Genomic DNA, 17539 nt, shown 5'->3' with positions numbered 1-17539 from the left:
TGTTTCAAGAAATTATACTTAGTATGTTTCAAGAAATTATACTTAGTATGTTTCAAGAAATTATACTTAGTATGTTTCAAGAAATTATACTTAGTATGTTTCAAGAAATTATACTTAGTATGTTCCAAGAAATTATACTTAGTATGTTTCAAGAAATTATACTTAGTATGTTTCAAGAAATTATACTTAGTATGTTTCATAGAAAATTATACTTAGTATGTTTCAAGAAATTATACTTAGTATGTTTCAAGAAATTATACTTAGTATGTTTCAAGAAATTATACTTAGTATGTTTCAAGAAATTATACTTAGTATGTTTCAAGAAATTATACTTAGTATGTTTCAAGAAATTATACTTAGTATGTTTCAAGAACTGCTCTTTCTTGTTGGTTACTCAGATATTTATGACTAGCGGAATGTTTTTATAAGTGGTAAAGAAATCAATGTAAAAACAACTGTGAATTCCTAGATATTATCGGAAACTCTGAGTTAATAACAATCTTTGTGAAATTTATCATAAGTTTTAGGAATAGTCAACTGGCAAACAGTCATACTTGTAAAAATTATTGATACGTGTTTAGATTAGATTAAAAATGATTCAGCGTGATCATTTAAATAAGAACTGCAATCATAGTCAGGAATAACAATATATAAAAAATATTAATAATTTATATGTATATATATATATATGATAATAATTTATATATATATATATATATATATAATATTATACTTTTTTTTATATATTATTATTCCTGTTGAATGATAATCTTATCTTATTCTCAAAGTATTTGATTAGTTCATATGTTTATTATTGTTCAGATAAATGTGGATAATTATTGATAAGAATATTTTTTGTCTTACTGTTAATATGATTTATAACAAACTCACAATAGAGAGACTATACCTGTGAGACTATATTTTTTCTTTTGAAAAAAGTATATTTTTAGTAAATGAATAATAGGAAAACATTGATAGCTCTTTTGACTCTCGATAAGTTTGGATTAAATTCTTTTGAAAATATTTTGGATCTATACATCCGCTTTTAAGAACATTTTGAAAATAATTTGTTAAAATCTTATTTTAAAAGGCTGCATTGAATAATTGAATTAATATAATTTCTTATTTTCTTGAAAAAGTTAAATTTTTGAACTAACTGTATCTACTTCTAAAAATGATTGTTGTCTGTTTTGTCGTCATTTAAGATAGTGTATCATAACCATCTCTATTCGTCTTGTTTAATTTGGATCATTATTTCATAACCGTTGTTGTAACTTGTATAGTTTTATGATGATATATTCTATCAGCAAGTTTATTTTTAAACATTTCAAGTTCATTTCTTTCATAACCATGAATGCAATTTGTAAGTTTTTTTTTTACTTGTCAGCAATTACTCATGTCAGACAGTTTTTTTTTTCCCTAATAAAGTACAGAGCTATCTGTGATAGGTCATCTAACCTGATTTCAAACCTCGATTGAGGTTGTCACCAGTGATTTTTCTTTTTTTTTCTCTTACTGATTCCAAATGACATGCACAACACACACACACACACACACACACACACACACGCGCGCGCGCGCGCGCACATATATATATATATATATGGGGGATGAAGCGGCTGAGTGGTTAAGGCATTACATTGTGACCTGGAAGGTCCCGAGTTCGAGCCCCGATTCAGGCACTTTTGTTTTTTTCCTTGAGCAAGATCATTAACCCCCAATTTGCTCACTTGGACAACATGAGTGATTCCTGTTGACATCAGACATCTTGTTTGATGAATTATCTATATTCCTTTGTGGAATGCCTCGGCTACGAAATCTTATGATGTCGTGGCGGATGGGCATAATATTTTTTTTTTAAAACAACAACAAAACACACACACACACACACACACACACACACACACACACACACACACACACATACACACACACACAAAAAAAAAAAGAAAAATATATATGACATTGTGCCCTAGTGCTGAATACTCATCTGACTTTTCCACCCGACATCGGCCTTAATGTTACAACTCGTACTTTAGATTTTTGATGATACAAAAAATGCCATCGGGAACCTCACTGATTGTCAATATAAAAATGAAAGAATAATTTTTTCATCATGGCATTAAGAGGGATAGGTTGGGCACTAACAGTTTGTGTAAACACACTTGCTGTGGATGTTGATTATACACTACACTTTTGTCTATATTAAGTCACTGGATGACAGGAGTGAATATGCTGTGATTGTCACACAATTTGTTAAATAAACGTCAATGATGTTGACGAAGCACCATTAGTCATTTCCTTGGCTTGCCGACAGTTGTTTCGTGCATGTGGCATCGCACACACTATTTTCCTAACCCCCCCCCCCCCCCCCCCCCCCCCCCCACAATACAAAAATACATTCTAGTCAACATTTCAATTTTTTAAAAGCTATATTCCCAATAATAAAATAATAATAATAATGATGATTTAAGGTTGACTGTGGTTTATTCATCTATTTATTCATGTGAATGCTGGCTATTTCTTATACCAAATTTGTTTCCGTTTGAGTCAGGTGTTCCACCAATTGTCTCCACAATATCATTTTATAAATGTTGAAAAATTAAATGAATAATTGTGATAATCAACCTTAGTTTTTGAAATAGAGACACAAGGGGAATGTTTTTAAATTGGAAAACGAATAAATAAGGTCTTTATATAACTGCTGACATAGGAAGCAGAGACTTTACTTTTACAGCCACTCACCTTTCTATTGAAAAAAAATACTTTTGTGTTATTATATTCATCCCATATCATTATTAATTATTTATATAATACTAATAATTTATATATATATATTATATATATATTATATATATATATATATAATATATATATATATATATATATATTGCTTCAAATATTCAATAAAAATTGCGCACGAATCTTACCAAAGAATGAATGTTTCAGGTAAATTTTCTAAAACATCATTTTTGCTAAATTTAAGCTAATAATTGTTGTTTTGATAGTAATTTCTGCACTATTTACTGGAACGGTACAAGAATGAGTAATTTTAACGTTTCTTTACTGATCTGATTTTATAAACTGCATAGCCAATGTAAACACAACTCTAACTAAATTAAAGATAAAGTAATATGAGTACATAGACAAAAGCACCAGGCAGAAGGAGCGTATTAACAATGATATCAGGATGTATGAAATAGCTTTTGTATGGGACGGGGAAAGGAAATAAACAGAGGAGGAGTAATAACTAAGTCTCAATGACTGATGCAAATTGCCTTGCCAAGAAAAGAATATCCGTGATTTGAAATATGAATTTCCATTCTTTTTATCAGCCTCTGTAATTCTCTTTACATTGTAAATTGTCGTTTGTTATGTAATCAGTTTTCATGAAATCCAAGTCATTTAATGTTGACTTTTCCGGCTATTTATATTGAGATTTTTTTCAATTACATTTTGCAAAGATTATGAAGGTAAGGTGTCTTTGAAAAATGTTGAAGATATAAGAATCTCTACTGCTAGCATTCCACAATTTCAAATCTTACTACCCTTAATGTAAGAAAAGGATCACATGCATACATACATTTATACACACACACACACACACACACACACACACATATATATATACACACACATTCCTATTACATATTCTTTTTTCTCCACAAATTTATATAAGAGACACACTTCCTCAAGTAGCCAATACAATCACAAATGCGTTTACACAACCTTTTTTATTTGTTACCTTGACTCCATGTTGACCCCGATGAATTACTGGGTTTTTTTAACGGTGAGTGTTGTTGAGAGTCAACTTATAGCTCGTCTTTTCTTCAATCTGTAAGTAAACAAATAAGAGTACCCTTTTGACTCAATTTTCTAACTATACAGTGCGCTTAATAGGGGTAATACATATTTATTGATATATTGTTCTGAAGATATATATCATATTCTCTTAATTTCTAATCCAGAATAAAATCATTTCATCACTCCCAGAAATACAGTTTACTTGTTATATAACTTATTATTTCTTTGACGTAGTTGAACTAGTTGCATGGGGTTTAGAATTTGTCTGTTCCTTTACGTCGGATGAATTAAATTTCACTACTGACAATTCATTTGTCATAAAATATGTAAATTATTTGCATTAAAACAAATAACTTACTTGTACTTCATTACACTCGACTCAATTGCATTTCTGCATAGACACTGAATTTTGATGCAATTTTACTATAAAGTATCACAATAATTTGTCTAATAAAGCGATGCCTTTTTATTTGCAATACAGATCTCAGCCAGATAAGACCAGTCTATGCTCCCAAAGATTTTCTAGAAATAGTCATCAGTCTGCAGAATCCAAACTGCACTTGCACTGGAAACGTTGGGTGTGTAGATACAATATAACATGTTATAACCTGTACTGTGAAGTAGAATTGTCCAACATTTTTGATTTTCTTGGTATCAATTTCTAACTCCAACCCCAACTTTTTATATTTAGTATTTGTCACCTTGAATTGAGTATCTTTAGAGATTTTCTTTTCAGTTCTCATGATAAAAAGTGAATTATGTTTTTGTAAGTGATGAGGTGGAACGATTTAGAAAATAGGAGCTATTTGTATTTTCTGAAGCCAGTGGCCTTTTTTAAAAAGGCATACATCTACTATCTCATTTTCCAATATTGAAATTTCTCATTGTTTGTATTGATTGAAATAACACAGATAATGATAACATAAACATATGTAATTGTGAAAATATAATCTTGACTTCTCTTCTCAATCAGGACATTTGATGTTCCATGGGGTTTGATACAGATTCCTTTAAAAGTCAAGAGTCTGAATCAATTGGTAAGCGCTTTGTATCTTGATGATAAGATTGCCAAAGAGAGCTAATGATAATAATGATAATAATAATAATAATAATAATAATAATAATAATAATAATAATAATAATAATAATAATAATATAATAATAATAATAATAATAATAATAATATAATAATAATAATAATAATAATAATAATAATAATAATAATAATAATAATAATAATAATAATAATAATATAATAATAATAATAATAATAATAATAATATATAATAATAATAATAATAATAATAATAATAATAATAATAATAATAATAATAATAATAATGATAATAATAATAATCTTTATTGTCCAAATTGGCAATTATTGTTAGGTTACAGCTCTTGTAATAGGGGAAAAAAGGTAATTAAAATAGTAGTAATAACGATGATAATAATACTGATAGTAATGATGATAATAATAATAAAATAATAATAATAATAATAATAATAATAATAATAATAATAATAATAATCTCTCTCTCTCTCTCTCTCTCTCTCTCTCTCTCTCTCTCTCTCTCTCTCTCTCTCTCTCTCTCTCTCTGTCTCCATCTATCTATCCATCTATCTATCCCTTCTAATTCCAGTCACCATTGTTCAGTCAGTCATTTGATCTCTACTCGACATTTATTGTTTATTTCTTTGATGGCTGTTGGGATGAATGTGTTCTTATGCCTGATGGTACGACATTTAGCTTCCCGGTACCGCGCGCCTGATTTCAGCAGTTCGAACTTTGGATGGAGAGGGTGGTGACGTTGCTGTAAGATGCTTCTCGCCTTGCTTGCCACAGAGACAGTTCACATGGCCTTACATTTATAGGCTACTGTCTGAAATGCTGCACTGATTTTATCTTAAGTATGAAACAGTGCTATACAAAGCAGAAAGAAAAATATAAGAAAATCTAAAAAACATCCCCAAAAGTCTGCCTCTCTTGACGGGGGATCGAACCTCAGACTTCTTGAATTTCTGGTAATACATGCTACCATTACATCAGAGATTTCAAAGCTTACCCAATAATTGGGATGGTTTAATGCTTATATTCTTCACAATAGTATGCGTTTCTGTTGTGAACTATTTCCTGCATCAACATGAGGACACACATTTTCTGATTTTTATCCAATACATACATCATGCTTTCTTTTATTTCAAACATAATTTTTTTGTTTTAAACATGTTAATTTCTAACTAATACCATGAAAACATCATAGAATCATAGGCTATAATTATAATTCCTGTAATATGAGCTTTAGTAAAGTTTGCATTGTGAAACAAATCTAATTAGTCTAAAAGTGTCTTAAATAGCCAATCGTGATTTTTTTAAAATGGAAAGTATTTATTAAAAGCGGTTTATATTATATTTCAGCACCAATCAGCAGAGGAAAAAGATAAAACTTGATAGCATTGAAATTGGAGAGTCTAAAATAAATCTGAACGATATTTATAGCATTAAGAACCTTGGAGTGTACTTTGATTCCAATGCTTCAATGCAGACGCATGTCACGAAGACATATCAACTGTGTGTATTTCATCTCAGAAATATCAGTAAAATTCAAACATCTGATTGGACGCATGATTGTACATTTACATGCCTTAGTGATAAGCAGATTAGATTAGATTATTGCAACTCATTACTTTTAGGCACTACCACTGAAGCATTGAAACACTTACAAAAGATTCAAAATAGATCAACAAGAATAAATAAGAAATGTAATGACAAACTACTTTTCTTCCTTTAGTCTATGTCCAGAAACAACAAATAGAGAATACAAATCCCACGTTAATGATACATTTTAAAAAGTATTGAAAAAGGTTGAGTGAATATCGCAAAAATGTACAAAACTTGATAATGTACTAATAGGAGTTTTTTCAAGTATGGAAAGAAAAAAAAATAGAAAGAAAAATAAAAAGAACAATAGACTTAAATAAAATTATCATTAAATTGATTTTTTTAAAGAGGAGAAGGAAACATAATGCCAGTCCTTGAAAGCATCATGTATAATCAATCTCTATAGCTGAATTTGTCCTTGCGAATGAACCATTCATATCACCTTACTCCATTTTAAGTCAAAACAAAACTTTTACTGTCTCATTATTTGAAAAATTTAATCCCATTAAACTATATTTGTTTTGTTTGATTGTCTTTAAAGAAATACTCCACCGTTTTTGCATTGAATTTCTTCTACAATTTTAGCGTGTTCAATACAGCGACATGGCTATAACACAGTGTCAAACTGGCATTGATGATTTGCCCGACATACCAGCTGAGCTGTTTGACGCTGACAGAGCCAAGTTGGGGAAAAAAGGTAAGATAAAATAATCAGTTTTTTTTTTTAGTAAGTCATGTTTTACAATGAATTAAAAGGCCTTATGTGTTAACTGAAATGAAGTGGGTAAGCAATGGGTAACAATGAATAAAATAGGCGTTATTCTTCCCACTGTCGCCCAAAACTTGTATGTTAACAGAGTAAATCCTTTACCTTGCAGTTCCTCTGACATATCACTTAAGAAATGCCTTCAATCCCTCTGAGATTCGTCCACAGAAGAATTAAATCAAGAAAACGGAAACAAAAATATGAATGAAAAGAAGAATAATTAAGGAGAAGAATGCTGCCCTCTCCTCTTTAATGATAATTTTATTTAAGTCTGTTGTTTTTTTGTTTTTTTCTTTCTATTTTCTTCTTTTCTTACTTGAAAAACTTCTATTAGTACATTATCATGTTTTGTACATTTTTGCGTGATTGGGTAGCTAGGTCTATTAGTTATGGCAGAAATGAGGAAAAACTCTGCCTCCTTGGTTCTATGGTTGTGATGGCTTTAATTCCTGACGATGCCTTGTAATCTAATTGAATATATTTTCAAACACAAAATTTTCACTTTTTCATCATTTCATCACCAGTTCTCGCTGCCAAGCATGCTCCAATATCTCGTGAGTTTGCCAAAAAAGGTTGCCCGGTGTCAATGAGGGCAGAACTTTGGTCTCAAATTCTTGGAGTTGAAGTGAAACAAGTTGTGAGTGATTTTTCTGAGTTTTTAAAAACTGAATTGTGAAACAACGTACATTGAACAATTATTTAATTTTTAATTATAGAGTACCAGCATTTTACATGTTGCAAGCTTATAGCACTTTACACACTGATATAATGTTGATATTTATAACGGACTCGTGAAAGATTGCAATATTGTTTTAAAAATCAATGGTAAACCTATTGAAAACTGGAAGTGAAATGGAATTTGTCTAGTTTTCTCTTAAACGTCACCAAATATTCAGCATATCTCAGGGTTAAATATATGGCGAATGGGATAGAAAAATTAAATGATTTTCATCTTTATTGTGTTTTGAGAACTTCTGAATGTAATACATTATTTGATGATGACTATATATTTAAACTTTTGGGGATGATTCAGACTGATTAATTAGTCTTTTATTATGCATAGTCTAAAAATGGATACTCTGTAATAATTTGGAGAATTAACCTTTTTTTGTTTTTGTCGTTTTGTTTTGTTTTTTTGCTAAGCAATATTCAGTGACATTTTTTTATTTTGTTATTGTGAATATGAGTCCTTTATGGTTGAAAAAGGAAAGCTATTTTAAATTAATTTTATTTCTATTGTGTAATTTACATCATAAACAATAGCTGACAATTATATTACAAGTCACACAATGAAGAATTAAAGAAGCATTTTTATGATCTATATGGTCTTAATGAATTTGTTGCATTTTCTATTTTTATCTGCAGGATATCCTTTACTACGAACAATTAAAATCCTATGTTTTGCAACATGACCTTCTTGTGGATAATTTACTTTACAAAGTAAGTTATCGTTTTGTTTTCTCCATTTGTTGGAGCTAGATAATTGTAAATTATCAGTTTTATCTTGAATTCCTTTGAAAAATCCATTGATACAAACTATGCTTATTTTTGAAGGCCACAACGCAAGGCTTGTTTTTTTTTTTGCTAACATAACAAGTAGCATGCAACTGAAATTTCTGTTTGGATGTATTTCAGTACATCTCAGTTACAAAGAAGTTGATGGGACTGGAGATCAATGTTCGTCATTACCGAGGATTAGTTGAATCTGAGATGTTACTTTTGACATTGATATACAAGGTGTACCTATAACCTTGTATGTTCTTAAAGTTGGTAAAAATAAATGGATTATCCCCTTGATCCAAAATATTGTCTGAAAATTAAAGCATTTCATTTTTTCTGGATGCCATCTTGAGGAGATCAATCAGAATTTAGACCAAAAAAAGTTTTCCGAGGAGAGCAAGTGCAATGAAATCATACGTAACGGTCTGAAGATCAAAATCAAAATGGAATGCCAAGAATAGACACACTTAATGTTCACTTGGGTCGTGCATTTAATTTTATTGGTGGTTACATTGTGATTGGTTGTGTTTAAACAGCATTCATAGGTTTGACCCTTAGCACCTCCATGACTGGATTAATGGGGTAGGATTGAGGCGTACTTCTGTTGATTTAGATCAAGATTAATAGATCAGCTGTTGCTTAATCTGGACTTGTGTTTTTGTGAAAAATTGATATATAACAGAGTAAAATAAAAACAACCTTATCTCTGAAAAGAAGTTTTTTGCATCATTCCCAAATTTTCTATAGAATTACAAGATGCTTCATAATTCCCTACCTGACCAATCCTGGATATATCAATGATTTTTTAAAAATTTGATTGATCTGTTCTCAAAATGAACCCCACATTCTATTTCATCTTCAAATGATTGAATACTATTTTTTAGAGATGAGATGTAAAAAAAACCCAATATGATTGTCGTTTCATTAAATGATACAGAATTTATTTTTCTACATACATCAGGATGTCAAGTTGACTGCTACGAATGATGACCAGTACTTTGTATTCGAAGACTTTTTGTATCAGGTATGAGAGTGTTTTATCAACATTAGAAGAAGAAAAAAATCTGAAATTTTGTTTTGAATTACAAGTACTGTTTTAATTTACTCTTTACTTTTCTTTTATCAATCATAAAAGATAAGATCACGTTTTTATAAGAATAAGATTTGACTTCGAGATGTCCAATTTTGTTTCATCTTAATCTATCCTTCAAGGTTTTGTTGCCATTTTCAAGAGACACAGTGGTATTGAAACACTTTGCTTACAACAGTGCAACACCCCCTAAATCATACATCAGAGGAAAGTTGGGTGTTGAGGAATTTGCTGTGACATATCCACCAAATGGTGTCATTCCTTTTCATGGATTTGCAATGTATGGTGAGTTGATCGTTTCAAAATGAAAATGGAGGGTACTCTACTTTCTTCTTCCTCATCCTCTGAAGTTCATGTTCAATGTGTATTTATTATGATTCAGGCAAGGGTTCATAGCAGAAACACACACTCTTATGAAGAGTTTAAGCATTAAGTCGTCCCAATTATTGGGTAATATCTGTGGAATAATGGTAATCAGCCAGTAATTAGGGGTCTGAGGTTCGATCCTCAGTCGAGGCAGTAGATTTCTCTGGATTATTTTTTTATTTGTATCTTTCTTTATGCTTTATCTGGCACTGTTTCATACAAACCTTTTCTGATGAGTGGAATGTCGTTGTTGATTTTTAAAAAAGGATTAGTCATTCAGAGCCATTAGGCCCATGGGGCATGGGGCTTTTTTCTACAGTGTGAAACAAACAATATCAATTGTTTGCTATCCATAGGATGCTAGTCTATCACAAAATACTTTCCACCAGATCTAACAGACCCAGCTACCCAATCACTGTTGGGTGGACAGGGGGGTCAGAAAATAATCTCGACTTCACCCGGGATCAATCTCATCCTCTTTGTGTGTAAAGCAATTGCTCTACCAACTGAGTTATCAGGACCACTGACATTGTTGATGAGGTGATGTTAACATTTTTGGTCCTTTGTCATAGTCCATTTTCTTCTTGATTTCCTTGTGTTTTTTTTTTTTATTTGGCCATTATAATAACATGATGTGTTCAATTGTGTTAGATCAACTGAAAGTGTTAATGTTTATATTTAATTAGATATTCTAATTTCAATTTTTTGAGATTAAGATAATTTTTGAGAAACAGAAAAGATAAACATAAGATATTATGGTCGGCGTTATGGCTATAAGATAAATATGTATGTATTAAAGTTTTTGAGTTTTAGAGAGATCAAAAATGCTAGATTATGAAAAAATCTATTTATTGATTTAAATTTGTTTTACTTTCTTTCAGTGGCCCCATTGTGCTACTTGTACAGTGATATATCTGAGCTGTATTTCATATTTCGATCCATGTACATGCATTTTTTCTTTCGCTTACACAGTGTTTCATCTCATTCACAGGTAATATTTTTCTTTATTTGCTATGAATCTGTTAGGTTATTTTCTCTTTAATTATTTTTTTAACTTCTTGAATGGTGTATGGAATTATATTATAACTATAACTTTCATTTTCAATGATTGTGTGTAAAATCTAAATAGATTATTAAACTGTTGTATAGTTCAACATTTGTCACCTCTCTGATGACAACATTACCCGATTACTAGCTGGAGTGGATTATGAGGTGAAGATCCTTTAGGAGAGGAGGAGGGTAAAGGTTACTCCGAAAAACTGAAATGGCAAAGAAAAGGAAAAGTTTTGCTCATCAATTTCGTAATTAGATTTCAGGGCTACGTGGGAATCAAACTGATTTTTCTTTCCTGAAAAGTAAAAATCGTTTTGTTTAAGCTACCCCCTCTCCCCCCCCCCTCCCCCACCCTCCTCATACTCCAACCAAAAGACACTATCCCCTCTTGACCATTTGAAAGCTCTGTAAGAATGAAAAAGAAGGCTTGTTATTCTTAAAAGATATTTCTTATCAAAGTAAGGGGTTCGGATTAAGAATTAATGTTATGGAATGATTACAAATATGGTATGGCACTTTATCTATATATTATCAATATATCTCAATACTTGCCAAGGCACTGGTACAAAAAAGCTCAATTGAAAATTGATTTATTTATATTGATTTTAATCTTAAAATCTTCATATGTTTATTATAGATTCTCATTTATTTGGTCGTATTAAAGAAACATATTTACAAACTATACATTCCTCATTTACATACAGGGTATCGTGGCCTTGAGTCTGTTGTTTGAAAATCTCCTCCAAACGCAGGAGCCAGAGTTGTTCTATCATCTTATTCAAGTTGGATGCCAACCGTACGTATTTGTTAATTTTTTAAAATACAAAATAGCTGCATTTTCTGATAGTGTTTTAAAAATACTTGCTTTGTCCAACGTCTTGTGTTTAGACTAACTCCTGGTACCCCCACCGTTCCATTAAAAGCGATTTATCCCTTTTTAAACCATAAACTGATTTTTTTTAATATTCTCACTTTTACGTACGGTACCAATAAATTAGAAGAGTGATTTAAAATTTAACCATTGTCGTGGTATTGCTGTTAATTTGAAGAGAGTTTAATTTATCTTTAAAATATCCTAACAGACTGAAGATTGCATTCAAATGGTTGATGAGAGCGTTTTCTGGTTTCCTTGCAAGCGACCAAGTTTTGCTACTATGGGATAGGATTGTTGCTTATGACTCGCTTGAAATTTTACCTGGTAGGTATGCCACCAAGATATAGAAACTTATTTGAAATGCCCAATTCAAAGGGCACCTCTAAGTTGCTCAGAAAAATAATTTAAAAGGTAAAATATGTGAACTGCAGTGCCAGATGTCAGAAAAAAGCTGCCTCGATTGCTACTTTCCAAGATTATTCTTTTATATTTGTTTATGGTACTGCAGTCCATACTTATTTCTAATTTCATTATTAAGAGATTGTATATGGTTAAATATCATCGTAGGGTGGTCCAGTGATGTAATGGATAAGTAGTGATCATTTATAATCTAGAGGATCCTAATTCAAATCTTACTTATTAAGCCCTTGGGATCTATGTGGCAGGGTTTTATGTTTTCTGTGGGTTCGAGTCCAAATGATAACCTTAATGGTCTGGGTTCGAACCTAGTAAGCACGCTATGGGCCATCGTTCCCAGCTTAGCCACTCACCCTACACCATAAAGAGATTAAGAATAACCTTAAGGTCCCTTATAACTAATTGTAATAATAACAAGTGAGTCAAGACAATAGTAACACCCAATACGATAATAACAATTCTATACAAAAGTTTAATTAGACAGTCACAGGAAAAGATAGAGAGAATATCTTGACCATCTCATGCCTTTACACCCTTAAGCGGAATGGTGAAATTCTTATATTGACATTGGGCTCAATTGAAGAAGAAAACTGTCCATGTTAAGTGTTTTAACTCAAGGTGTTAATTTGGCATAACAGCTTCCATTTGGCTTTCACTGTCATGCTTCATGGATCTCTTAATAAGAGTCCATTCCTCTCCCAGATTGAGTAAGATCTTTCGATTTTCAGTTGCCGTTTCTGTAGCATGCAGGCTATTTAACATGGCGGGGTTGCTAGCCCCACACACAATCTTCCTACTTTAGCCAGGCTTAGGACTGGCACTAATTATTGTTCTCCAAGTGGAGTTGATCCAAATCTTGATTGGGTCCATTTTTTTTCTTTCCTTATTGAAATGCTCCATTAGCTAAATATGGAGTAAGTATGTCACCATAGCCGGTGAATTTGTTTCAGCATAGAAAAATGGCATGTAGCCTGTATTATATCGCTTTTCAGTATTTGTTTTTGCTTATATTAATTCATGGAAACTTCCATATCTGGCTCATCCTAACAATTTCAATAGCAATTTCAAAAAAACTTTATAAAGCAATGATTGACAATTTTGAAATGCATTTTATATATATATTTGTCATCGCATTCTGAAAAGTATGGACTTTTGCTAATTTTATTACCATGCTTCATGTATTTACTAATTTATCCAAGAGTTTATGTTTTGTCACCTTATGTTGTTAAACATTTGTCCAGGCTGACTTATAAATTTTATTGATTTTATTTTGTATCTTAGATTATGACAGTTATTTAAATTATTTTCCTTACAGTGTTAGCTGTGGCAATATTTTCATTCCGCAAAACAAATCTGATGAAAGTGACAACCTATAATGCGGCTGAAGTAAGTTATAGATTTAGAATTTTTATTCCCTGTGTGTGCCTAAATAAATAACCTTTTTTGTCCTTTGAACTACTTAAACTTTTATGAGAAATATAATTTGACATCTTAGCATGATGATAAGTGTGTCATATACTACTGTCATATGATTTAGCATGCTGATAAGTGTGTCATATACTACTGTCATATGATGCAATGGCGTAATCAAACTCTGAAAAGAGTCAGTGAAAAATTCAGTGTCAGTCAAACCAGATAGAAATATACAAGAAAAGAATCAGCTTTTAGTAATTCAAGATCGAACCTTAGACCCCCAGTCTCAGATACCCTCATTGCTCTCCGCTACCATTACACTGCAGAGGTTAATCAAAAACTGAGATGACTAAATGGTAATATTCCTCACAAAGATATGCATTTCATCCTGCAAACTTTATTCGGCTAATATTTAGACATCAAACACTTAAAGACAAAACTCAATAATGTATTTAAGAATTTTTTTGTTTTGTTTATAAAACAAGAGTAATTGCAATAAATTTGGCTTTGAGAGTTTAAGATTAATCATTTAATACCAGCGCTACCAATCTAATAATTTCATCACAATTTTTTTTCGTTTTTTGTTGTGTTTTTTTTTTTTCTTTTTTTTTTTGGGGGGGGGGGGTGGGTTGGGTTTGTTTTGTTTTTTTGTTGTATTTTTGTTTTTTGTTGTTTTTGCTTTACCGATTATTTTTAAAAGAAAATTTAAAAAATACAATATACCTATACTTAGTTTAGTAACATCAAATCTTAACAATCAGTTTTAGAATTTAGATCTTAAATTTGCATTTTTTGTATTATTTTTTTTTAGAATTACAATCTTGGGAGAAGGGATTTTCTCATTACGAGTCTTAATTTAATTATTCATACTATTCGTAAAATAATAACAGAGGAATAATTATCCTAATAAAATAATTTGTTTTTTATCTTCCAAAATATTGTAGGCTGTCCTAGCTGATTTGTTCACCCTACAAGTTCTGCCTTTGATTCAACTGGCTCTCTTCTCCAAATAAGTCTTCCAAACGGTCAGCATCTCCAGAATGATAATATTTATTCTTTGTTCTATATCAATACGATGATATGTGTCTAAATTCTTATATATTTTGCTTGCATGATTAAACGTTCGTCTATTTATTTATTATGTAAATCTAAGTAAATATTTGTGTGTGTGTGTGTGTGTGTGTGTGTGTGTGTGCGTGTGAGAGAGATGGAGAGAAAGAAAAAAAAAAGAGAGAGAGAGAGAGAGAGAGAGAGAGAGAGAGAGAGAGAGAGAGAGAGAGAGAGAGAGAGAGAGAGAGAGATAGCAAGAATCATGGAGAGGAGGCACAAAAAATAATTTGATTATATCATCTATGAGCCATTATTTGAATTTATCTTTTAATTTGCATATTACACAGATCACGTCCTCGGTTTTGAGGCATCAAATTTAGACTTTTGTTTTCAATCCAGTGCCAGAATTTTCTTTGCCATAGAGAAATAATGTGTTGCCATCACTACACGTATCACTCAACTTTATTGTAAAAATATTTTTACATAAAATAAAACAGAAAGTAGCTTGAACATTAATATTCATTTTTTTTAAATGTGGTTTTATTTTAAAAGTCCACTAAATTGATGAAATTACACAAGTAACTTGCTTTTCTTGTTATTATTACGTGTTGAATTGTGTTGGCTCAATTTTTCTTAATGTTGCTGAAGTTCAATTATTTTATGGCAACCTTTTCTGTTCCGACCCGTTATTAAAAATTTTAAAAACAGATTTGATAGGAGAACCTCCATTCATCTCGTTTCTGTATGAAATCTTTTTCCATAGGTACTTAATAGCAAATAATATAATGGACATTATAAATTAGTAAAGCCAGTTTGGTTTATGATATGTTTTATTCTGCAATTTCATGTCATCTTGTAAAAAGCTCATAGAAGAAATAAAAGCCACTTGCGATGTGAGGTTTCTGTAATTTTTAATCTCCGATTTTATAACGGTGATTCCAGTTATTATTTTCCTAAAGGCATTTCTTTTCCATTTGCGACAAAGATATAAAATTGGCAGTTCTTGTTTTGTAATTGGTTCATTTTGAAACTCAATTTGTGGTGCCCAGTTACATGAGATTGTAAAATTCTCATTTTTATCTGTTTAGTCCATTCGTTATTCATACTTTTTGTTGTTTTGTTTTGTCTGGGCAGGGGGGTACATACTGTGTCTTCTATCCCCTTATATCTGTTTTTCAACATGCTTTCTGTCTTTGTCTCGGAATGAGTTTACTTGGTTGTGTCTTGGCCATTGCCGGAGTCCTAGCTGGGAGGGAAACAGTAAAATGCATAGTTATTGTTTTGGGAGATGACATTTTTTCCTTGTAAATCATCTCTCTCTTATGTATTATTATATTTGTTATTTTGAATGTATAATGTAAGCATTTGAGTGTGTTCCTGTTTGTTGGATTTTGTGCTTGTGTCCGGATGAGACATAGATGATCTTATACTAAGTACATTGGTGGTATACTCTTGGAATCTACATCTGATCCCTATTTGTTCCCAGTTCCCCTATGTCTTACTTTTTCTTGGGTCCTTTAATTGTAATTCTAGAACTTTTTACTATCCCATTTTCTTCCTTTTTACTGGCGCTGATATAACCTAAATGTGTTGCAAGCACCGTAGAACCCTTTAAAACAAAAACAAACATTGTCTGGTATTATTTCGTTTTTAAGATAGTGTTATTGACTGATGTGTAGATTTAAAAGCCTTCTATGAGTAGTATAATATGTTATAATATTTTCAATTATGATGATATATATTATTGTTACTGTTGTTTCCTATTTCCATCCCCTATTTATTACTATGGTGCTGTTTCACTCTTCCTTTACAAAGCATAGTCTTTCCTCTGCTCAAACTTTTCAGCAAATTTCTCGTTCTGATTTGTTTTTCTATTATGCTCTCTCAATTGTTTTCTGCGTTTAATCTTTTTAGTTTAAATTCCGATAATGAGTGTAAACTATAATTTATTTCTTTGTATATCAATGCATTTGCATGAGCACGTCTGTGTGTGTGTGTGTGTGTGTGTGTGTGTGTGTGTGCGTGCGTGTGTGTGTACCGGTGTGAATGAGCGTGTTTGTGATTCTGTGTCTGTACCTAAATTTGAAATTTTATCTTATTTGCAATGAATAATTTCACAATATTACATTTTTTTCCGTTTTCCATGGATTGGAATTGTCCATGAATAATGACGACTTGAATGGTTTCATTTTTTTTTTGTCTTACACATGAAATATCACAATGGAGATGAATTGGAAATTTGAAACAATAAATTCACTAAACTATGCATAAATTGTTATATATATATATATATATACCTAATAAGAATTTTAGCATCTTTTCAAAATAGATCATAAAATATGATTTATTCTTTGACTTGTTTTCTCTTCTGTATGGTTCTTTTTATAAGAATTATAAACCTATCTCAGCCCACAATACCATCTTTATAATGATAAACATTCCCCGGAAATGAAGGAAAATGTCACTACTACACCAAGGGAAACTTGAGGCATTGACCTTGATGCATTTTGACGAGACCTAAGTAACACATTATCCCTTCAGAATCCA

At 31.1% G+C, this 17539-nt stretch overlaps 1 protein-coding gene across 3 annotated transcripts in view; it reads left to right on the top strand.

Moving 5' to 3' along the window:
- The window catches only part of LOC144971560 (TBC1 domain family member 19-like), a 24825-nt gene extending 7567 nt beyond the window's left edge, over positions 1 to 17258 (top strand). For all 3 annotated transcript variants that reach the window (XM_078912600.1, XM_078912598.1, XM_078912599.1), the window contains 12 exons: positions 4286 to 4382; positions 4778 to 4841; positions 7049 to 7160; positions 7754 to 7866; positions 8595 to 8669; positions 9691 to 9753; positions 9942 to 10104; positions 11067 to 11176; positions 11943 to 12034; positions 12321 to 12436; positions 13845 to 13915; positions 14887 to 17258. In XM_078912600.1, the coding sequence (XP_078768726.1) occupies positions 4286 to 4382; positions 4778 to 4841; positions 7049 to 7160; positions 7754 to 7866; positions 8595 to 8669; positions 9691 to 9753; positions 9942 to 10104; positions 11067 to 11176; positions 11943 to 12034; positions 12321 to 12436; positions 13845 to 13915; positions 14887 to 14955 (1145 nt within the window). In that variant the 3' untranslated portion in view covers positions 14956 to 17258. The remainder of the gene's footprint in view (positions 1 to 4285; positions 4383 to 4777; positions 4842 to 7048; positions 7161 to 7753; positions 7867 to 8594; positions 8670 to 9690; positions 9754 to 9941; positions 10105 to 11066; positions 11177 to 11942; positions 12035 to 12320; positions 12437 to 13844; positions 13916 to 14886) is intronic.
- Positions 17259 to 17539: the final 281 nt, after the last annotated feature.

This window comes from Berghia stephanieae, chromosome 4 (assembly GCF_034508935.2).
Source record: "Berghia stephanieae isolate SIO BIC M18660-M18661 chromosome 4, UCSD_Bste_1.3, whole genome shotgun sequence".
NCBI classification, from domain to species: domain Eukaryota; kingdom Metazoa; phylum Mollusca; class Gastropoda; order Nudibranchia; family Aeolidiidae; genus Berghia; species Berghia stephanieae.
The sequence above is the reverse complement of the archived record's forward strand: the minus strand, read 5'-3'. Positions and strand labels throughout refer to the sequence as shown.